This window comes from Populus euphratica, unplaced genomic scaffold (assembly GCF_000495115.2).
Source record: "Populus euphratica unplaced genomic scaffold, PopEup_1.0 scaffold2.1, whole genome shotgun sequence".
Lineage (NCBI taxonomy): Eukaryota > Viridiplantae > Streptophyta > Magnoliopsida > Malpighiales > Salicaceae > Populus > Populus euphratica.
The window spans coordinates 5,820,423-5,828,688 of record NW_011499846.1 but is presented as its reverse complement, the minus strand read 5'-3'; the positions used below and the strand labels follow the sequence as shown (position 1 = coordinate 5,828,688).

At 38.2% G+C, this 8,266-nt stretch overlaps 2 protein-coding genes and 1 pseudogene across 3 annotated transcripts; all 3 read left to right on the top strand.

The window, feature by feature from the left end:
- Positions 1-96: 96 nt before the first annotated feature.
- On the top strand, positions 97-2,153 carry LOC105135167 (O-acyltransferase WSD1-like; annotated as a pseudogene).
- A 425-nt stretch (positions 2,154-2,578) lies between these two features.
- LOC105135159 (uncharacterized) lies at positions 2,579-4,994 on the top strand. The gene is made up of 2 exons (XM_011039906.1): positions 2,579-2,723; positions 3,793-4,994. Exons 1-2 carry the CDS (start codon positions 2,670-2,672, stop codon positions 4,468-4,470), a joined length of 732 nt encoding a protein of 243 aa, XP_011038208.1. The 5' UTR covers positions 2,579-2,669; the 3' UTR covers positions 4,471-4,994.
- Positions 4,995-5,739: 745 nt separating this feature from the next.
- On the top strand, positions 5,740-8,230 carry LOC105135146 (Cytochrome b561/ferric reductase transmembrane with DOMON related domain-containing protein). 2 transcript variants are annotated; one of them, XM_011039894.1, is made up of 6 exons: positions 5,740-5,995; positions 6,109-6,299; positions 6,388-6,784; positions 6,912-7,198; positions 7,295-7,584; positions 7,904-8,230. In XM_011039894.1, the coding sequence occupies exons 1-5, from the start codon at positions 5,755-5,757 to the stop codon at positions 7,568-7,570; spliced, it is 1,392 nt and encodes a 463-aa protein (XP_011038196.1). In that variant the 5' UTR covers positions 5,740-5,754; the 3' UTR covers positions 7,571-7,584; positions 7,904-8,230. The 2 variants fall into 2 exon arrangements, with proteins under 2 accessions (XP_011038196.1, XP_011038189.1); XM_011039887.1 differs by having other exon boundaries at positions 7,295-7,585; positions 7,725-8,230.
- The last annotated feature ends 36 nt before the right edge of the window (positions 8,231-8,266 follow it).

The following is an 8,266-nucleotide window of genomic DNA, read 5'->3' as shown; positions in this document are numbered from 1 at the left end:
AAATTATATTAACTCTTGTATTAAGACAATTCAATTATATTATGAAGTTGATTTTGTTATTAATGCTACGTTGAACTGTGATTGAGTTATAGACAATTCAGTTATATTATGAAGTTGATTGAGTTAGGGTAAGTTTGTGTATAAGTTTGGGTTCGCATAGGTATGGAACCTTGGAGGGGAACCTTGCCTATGTGCTGGTCATGGATCCGGGATTCGGGTCGTGATAGTATACCTTCTGAAGATGGAGCAATGTTGTGTAAAACCTTCCCCATCAGCTAAAACTTGTGCTAGCTTTGACAAAGAGCTTTAATTTGATGAGAACTCGTCAGGGAGATGGAGAAAACCAGCATCTCTTCAACCTATCGATACCACGAGAGCTGCAGGTAATGGTGAGGAAGAAATATTTAGCTCAAGAAGAAGGGCCATTAATCCAGCAGCATGGTTCCATGAACCGCAATGTCTACATCATTGCAATCATGGGGTGCAAGACCGAATTAATCCAGATATCATTAAAGCCAACTTGCCTCATACTTTGCTTAAGCACCCTCGCTTCTCTAGTTTGCTGGAAACAACTAGAGATTATATCTTCTTTTCCTTTTTTTCATCTGAAGAAAAAAAATTAAACCAACAGCTCTGTCCGTCCCAATATTCTCCAATTTTGTTTTTTCAGAAATTCCATTTTGTTTTCTCTCCTCAGAAATAAAAATTTACTGTTGTAATTACCTGTTAGGCCTATAGGATTTTTTTTATAGAAAATGTAAAAGTATTTGTAATCAGATCGATCCATGTGATGAAAGGAATCATAATTTATAATCAACCAAACTGAGAAATGGCAGGTTGTGGATGAGAAAAATAACAAGAAAATGAAATGGGTTCGAACAAAGGTTGGTTAAGACAAGCATGTTATTGATCCTGAGCTAAACCAAATCATGGAATCACCAAAAAAGTTCATAGAAGACTACATCTCCAATCTAACCAAAACCACCATTGACAAATCACAGCCTCTCTGCTGACCTTCATCTCCTGAAGCGGTTGGTGTTTTCAGGATCCCCACTCTCTTGGGAATGGCATTTCTCTCATGTCTCCTATATTGGTTTGTACTCGACAAATTTCAGATCCTAGCGCTTTGCCTACTATTCCAGGCAAGAAGAAGAAGCAAAAGAAGTGTTCTTTTGAAGCCATGTGCACCTTTTTCTCTGCTGAACTAGTTTCCAAGCTTTTCGGCATCAAGGTATATATATACTGACTGTATATATGCACACCATTGTATTTTTAGTTTATATGAAGCATGTGATATTAAACAATTGTAATCAGTCTAAGTTGATTTTAATGTTTGATTTACAGACAGCAAGAGCCTTATCCCACAGAATTATCAGTCACACAACAATGCGCTTCTCGAATCTAGTAGGACCCCTCGAGGACATTGGGTTTCATGGACATCCAATAGCTTACCTAGCTCCAAGTTCTTTTAATCAGCCTCAAGTGAGTATTTTCGAGAAAATTTTGAGTCAGAAAAGATAGTTAACTTTTTTCATAATATCAATCAAAGGTTATGATTCGAAATGCCATAACCATCACATGGATTACTAAGTATAATGAACATATATAATTAGAAGCTGATGGTAAATGGCACGTGTTGCAGGCGTTAATGATCAACTTCCAAAGCTATGTGAATAAGATGGCCATTGTTCTATCAGTTGATGAAGGGACCATTCCCGATCCTCACCAGTTATGTGATGATATTGTTGAATCACTCAAACTCATCAAAGATGCTGTAATATCTACGTGTCTCATCAAGGATAACAATTAAGCCCGACCCTGTGCTGAGATTCCTGATTACAAAATCACTTCCCTTATTTGTATATGTACTGTACTGTCTGAAAAAGGGAGTGCGCTAGAATAAGAGTAAGGACTTCTCCTCTGTCGTGACTAGATTCAAATTACTCTGTCTCGGCAATGATCGCATCTCCCAAAAACGTTTTTAGTGTGGTGGCTGACATGTAAGCAAAATCCGGTTGCTCCTAATCCTGATGTGGATAGCATGTCTTAGACTAGACCAGAATGGTGGATTAAGTCTTGACTCTTGATTTTCCATGCGTGAATCACTAACCTGTCTGTAAAACCAAAAAATAAAATAAAAAATTCCTGGTCTTCAACTCCAGGTTTTTAGGGAAGATGTACAGGAAGACTTTCTTAATGTTTATCTAGTTTAGCTAGCAACATGACACTCTGCAACACCAGCCTTGTCTTCTTCTTGTTTTCCTTTTTAATCTGTTGGAATGCAAAGACTTTGCTTGCCGAACGTTAACCGTAAAGATAAGAGAAAAGAAAATTTTGATAAGATGGGTTATTTCTAAAAACAGGGCGTATTTTCCAAAATAATCGGCCACGGTATTTACCCTGTAATGAAATACGAGACTCGGTCATCATACGCTACAATCACTTGCATTATTTTAAAGTTGAGATAAACAACTTGGTCTTTGCCTCCCAAGAAGGAACAGGAAAGGGAAAAGGAGAAGGTGAAACATAAATTACGAGGACCGCTAACTGCATTTTGCATTGCTTCTATCTTAAATCTTCCAGCATTTGGTTGTTTGTTAGCTTACAACATTTTTTTTATCTCTCTTTTGAAAGATTCTGAGCACTTTTTAATCAAGGAAACTGCCCTCATGGAATGGTCTGCAACTTCTGCTACGAAAGCTTATCTTGATACCCTGAAACTGGTAATGAAAAGCTTCTTCTTTTCACATTTTGTTATTCTTATTTTTTTGGTACACGATAATTCATGATGAAATTTGAATTGTAAAACAGGGGGGATAGAACACCTTGACACTGAATCAATTTCCTGTTTCTTTTCTTTTTTCCATGAGCCCTGTTTTGTGCCCCCATCGTGTATTATTGGCTCCTTGATGAAAATGACATCTTAAGGGCGCAATAGAAATTGGAAAATACTGGGGCTCTTGATGGTAATATAATCATTGCTGAAAAGATACTCTAATGGATCAAGAAAGCGTAGAGATAGCTTCTTTCTCTTCAAAATACCATTTCATGTGGTTATTACGTAGATTAACAATCCCCCCCCCTCTTGGATTAACCTGAAAGATTGTTATCGTTGCATATATTGACTAATTTATGTTCCTAATGTTAATGACAAGAAGGGGGATGAAGTTTTTTATGTTAATCAACAGGAGAAATGGTAACCCCCCCCCCCCCCCTCCCTGGATTAACCTGAAAGATTGCTATCGATGCAAATATTGATTATTTTGTGTTTCTAATGTTAATGACAAGAAGATGTGGTGGAGATATCATATTTATATTATAGATTATACAAGTATATAAATGGAAACGACGTGAAATAACTTAGGCTATCACTTTTTGATTAAAAAACTAAGCTTATTTGAATCTATTTCGTTATTTTATTTTATTTATTTATGTTGAATAGTTTTCATGAATAAGTTAAGTCGTTTTAGGATCATATTATTTATATATTTTTCTTTTAGTTTTAGTTTATGATGTAATTTTTTGATAAATTAAATAAAAATTATAGAGTGGCATCTTTTTTTTTCTTCTTTTAATGCTTGGCTTCTTTCTCTAAAAGCTTTTTGCTTTAACTTTGTTACTTCATTGTTTTGCATCAATATGGGACCAAAATTAATCACCGAAGTCTATCTTGATAGTTTGTTTTGATCATTTTTTGGTTTGTCCTCCTGGTATATATGCACTAAGACACAGCTACAATTATGCATGACCTCCATGGATGGTAGCTAACCACGGTGTTGTTTTTACCTACAGTGTGGCAATCACAAGAGGCGATATGACTCGTGGATGACGAAAGAACCAGGAAGCAATGAATTCATATCAGCCTTAGCAGCAGGAATGAAAGCAAAACTTATTGTGGAGGTGGCATATGGTGTCTCACCATCCACTGTAGCCTTAGCAGCCGCTGCCCGACAAACTGGTGGCAGGCTTGTCTGCATTCTTCCAGAACCTGTTCCTGCTGAATCAAAGAAAGTGATCAAAGATTCGGGGTTAAAGGACATTGTAGATTTCAAAACGGGTGACCCCTCCAAGTTATTGCCAAATTACGAAAAGATTGATTTCTCTCTTGTTGATTGTAAAAATGATGAATACACAGGGTTGCTGAAGTTGATAGATGTGAATCCAAGAAGATCAGTGGTGGTGGCGAATAACCTGGTGGGTGAAAAGAAAGGGCTGGGAGGCCATGTTAGGTGTCTTAACGATGAGGTTGTAGTAAGGTCCATGAAGCATCCCATAGGGAAAGGCATGGAGGTTACTATGATCGGAAAGTCCAATGATATCGACAAGAGAGATTGGGGTAGTAGAGGATCCTCTTCTCCACCCAAAATAAGGGAGAATGCAATGAAGAAAACTATCAGCAGCAATTGGATTGTCAAAGTTGATGAGAAGAGTGGCGAGGAACACATCTACAGGGTGCCTAATTTCATTTAGGCCTTTCTCAGCAGAGGCACTCAACATTGTTCTCCCATGCCTCTTGCCGCATCCAGAGAATATGAGGTCTCAGTATGGGAAGTTTGTAACGCAACCGATGTCAAGAGTCATGATCAGGAATCATTCTCACCCCATTGAACCGTGGTCGACAACGACAATTCTTCAAAAGCTCTTGAACCCCCTGGTGATTCTAGTGACCAATAGGAGAAATGTGCTGTTGTCTAGCAGGAACAGAAGTGCTCTAATCTAATTCAGCTACAAGTATGTACGCTAGTTCATTCTGAATGGTATAATCTGTCAGTGGATCAACCTGAGGCTTAGTAGAAAGTGGCTGGGTAAGAGTCTGTCACATTTGTCGCCTCTTTCTGGTTTAAATTCCCAAGTAAATAGACTAACTTTGATACAAGTCAGGTTTGCAGCTATGTAGCCCTCTCCTGGTGCAAAGTTAGGGCATATGGATGTTTTCTGTGAGAAAATCTTTGTGTAACTAATGTTATAATGATGAAGGAAGGCATTTGTGATTACTTTGCTCCTGGCTTAATCATAATGTTATGTCCAACTGGCACCTTTTTGTTGGCATCTCAAGCTTAATGATCAAGACTCTGTGAGGCATGGATCTTGCTTAATAGTTAATACAACCAATTCGCTCAGATGTTTCATAGAAGATATGTCAACATCTGGCTGACCAAGACAATGACTGCTCGATACCCCTAACCTAGCAACAAACGCATTTTTATTGGCCAGCACTTCTTTTTTTCCGTTGGTTTGTCAAAACTAAACCTGCCTGGTGTCTTTTAATGCCTAACAAGTCTCGATCTCACAAATTAAAGTTCGCCACCTTTATCTATCACCTCGGCCCTTCAACAGCTTGCTAGTTTCTCCCGTCAACAGGTTGCTTTTACATGCAAGTGTTATTACGGTGTAATTGTATTTTTAAAAAAAATTGGATCTGTTTTAGTTTTAAATTATTTTTTTAGATTTTTTTTATCATTTTGATATTAAAAATAAATTTAAAAATAAAAAAATATTATTCTAATATATTTTTATATGAAATAACAAAGTCAAACAAAAAAAATGCATGAAACCGGTTTAGGAGTGTGATTCATGATAACTAGATATATAGATTTCTCCACATCAATATTATTTTTAGATTAAGAATATATATATATAAACAGTGTTGAAAACAAGTTTACTTCCAACGCCAGCTTTCTAAGCAATGCAAGTTTGTAACAGAACGTTTTCTTAATATTAACGGTAATTCGAAAACAAAATTGAGAGATAAGAATGTTGTCGTTGGGTGGTGAGATTGCAAGAACTGGCGGGAATGATGATTACCCGCCATCACCTAACCATAATTTTCCCTTCATTTTCAAGAAACTGTTTCATCTCAACAACTACTCGCTACCTGAGCACTGCCTTCACTTTCACGTTCGCAATACTCTTTCTTCTTGTTCTTGTCATCCTTGGCTGCTTCCTGTTACGAGCCTTCGATCTTCATGGCAAATTCAAGATTTCAAAAATCGAGGCTTGTGTTTGTTTTATTATGCTTCTTGTTTTTTGTCTCGAGACTCAGGATCTTCGTGGCTGCTGATGATAAGTCAAATGAGTCTAACAAAGATGATGGTTATGATTTTGCAGTCACAGAAGAAGATCAGATTGGTGACAATAGCACTACTAGTGGTGGTGCTTATGCTGCCCCTAGTGGCGTTGCGATGGATCAGGAAAGATCCGAGCTTTGCAATACCGATATGAGTAGTTTTCTTCCTCCACCATATAATAACATATCAAAGATGGTCTGCAAACCAGTTTGGAATACTTTTCTGTTGAGGGTAAGTCCAATCTGACGATTCATTTTCCTTTGATCTCATTTGTTTCTGCTCATGGACATGCCCTAATATCATCATCTTGTGCCTGCAGTATCACAAGAACGAAGATAATGTGGTGACTTTTATATTATCTGCTGTATACACAACCGGATGGGTGGCAATGGGGTTTTCGAAAGATGGAAGGATGGTTGGATCCAGTGCTATGGTGGGCTGGTTCAATAGGAAAGGTCATGCGAGAATCAAAGAGTATTACTTGCAAGGTACTAGGCCATCACAGGTCATAGAGGATGCAGGCGAATTGGACCTCACAAAGGTTCCACCTGCTGTTGTGATTAATGGGGCTATGATTTACTTGGCATTTCAAGCCAAGTTTGAAAAACCTCTCGCTTCCCAGCCAATCATATTGGCTTTTGGAACCAGGTATCCGAATCACTACCGCCTATCTTCACACGATGACAAGACCGCTATTCTTTTCGACTTCACTGCTGGTTTGTTTCATCTCCACCGAGCTGGGCTTCTTCTTTTTTTTTTTGGTTTTTCAGCATGTGATTTTACTTGTAGTCCCTCACGAAAATTGCTCTGACTCATATTTGGTCTCGATTTCTTTTCCTACAGGTTCTGCTTCTAGAGCACATATAAATCCTGGGCAGATGAAGAAGAATCACGGGGTATTAGGAACCTTGGCATGGGGTCTATTCCTTCCTAGTGGGGCAATTGTTGCAAGGTATTTGAAGCATAAGGAACCACTCTGGTATTATCTACATGCTGGTATTCAGTTTTTGGGATTTCTCTTGGGGCTTGCCAATGTGGTTCTTGGACAGCAACTCTATAGCAAGATTGATGCCAATGTACCATCACACAGAGGCATAGGGATCTTTGCTCTCACTCTTAGTATTCTTCAGGTATGTCCTCATCTGATTTTATGCACGGGGGCTTTTCATAATCGCATGTTGATCATATGAAATGCACTCTGATAAATGCTCCAAACTGGGATTCAGATATTGGCGTTCTTTTTAAGGCCTAAGAAAGATGCCAAGATCCGCAAGTACTGGAATTGGTACCACCACTGGTTTGGAAGGATTGCCCTCTTCTTTGGAGTCTTCAATATAGTGTGGGGAATCCATCTAGGAGCTGCAGGGACGTCATGGAAGATAGGCTTTGGTTTTCTAATTACAATGATTCTAGTCACAGTTATTATTCTCGAAACGTTGACATGGTTGAGGAGATCAGAGAAGACTACTCCACCTGAAACCTTCCAAATGAATCCAATTTAGTACACAGTTTTCAGGTACCCTTTTAAAAGAATCTGCATTTTCCTTTCTTTCAATTGAGTCAGTGCTTCCTTTCAACTTTACACGAGTATTATGTCTACATCCTTGGCCATATTACTAGAAATTTCAAGAGTAATTTGGTGAAACAGGGTAACGGGTAACTGATTGATGAAAGATTTTGCATCTGAAAGTAATGGTAGAAGTACTCAGACATGCACCAATTATCTTTTTTGACAAGACCAGAAAGCCATGTCCAGCTGCATTCTGGTTCAATCTTGGACCTAGTCAGAACCTGAGTGTTGAATCTATTTTACAAGCTGTTCCTTGTGTGCCCAGCGTGGCGGCTGGATGCTAAGGATATGGTTTGTGGCTGGATAATTGCGTCTGCCAAGCTAGAGAGACCGTCAGCTTTTCTGTACAAATTGTAGTTGAAGCGATATGTATGATGGAAGATTTCGTTTTTGTGAGGAAATTGGCATGCTGTGTAGCTGTTTAGAATTTGTGGGTTGTCTTTTCTTCTATTTTGTTTGGCAAGGATAATGCAAAGATATTTTTTTAGTATGTTTTCTGAAATGGCAACGAAAAGAATTAACAAAAGAGTTACATCTCGTTCTTGGTTGGAATATTTTTTTCAAAGAGTGAAGTTGAATTTCTCTTTTCTTCTCTTCTGGCTGAAGTTGAATTTATTTCTCTCTTTTA

What these genes read in the sequence shown, in the direction of transcription:
- LOC105135159 (XM_011039906.1), top strand. Translation starts at nt 2,670, where the DNA reads ATGGAATGGTCTGCAACTTCTGCTACGAAAGCTTATCTTGATACCCTG. An exon ending in ATCTTGATACCCTGAAACTG is followed by an intron (nt 2,724 to 3,792) that starts GTAATGAAAAGC and finishes TTTTACCTACAG; the next exon opens with TGTGGCAATCACAAGAGGCG.
- LOC105135146 (XM_011039894.1), top strand. Translation starts at nt 5,755, where the DNA reads ATGTTGTCGTTGGGTGGTGAGATTGCAAGAACTGGCGGGAATGATGAT. An exon ending in GGAATACTTTTCTGTTGAGG is followed by an intron (nt 6,300 to 6,387) that starts GTAAGTCCAATC and finishes TTGTGCCTGCAG; the next exon opens with TATCACAAGAACGAAGATAA. An exon ending in TCACTCTTAGTATTCTTCAG is followed by an intron (nt 7,199 to 7,294) that starts GTATGTCCTCAT and finishes ACTGGGATTCAG; the next exon opens with ATATTGGCGTTCTTTTTAAG.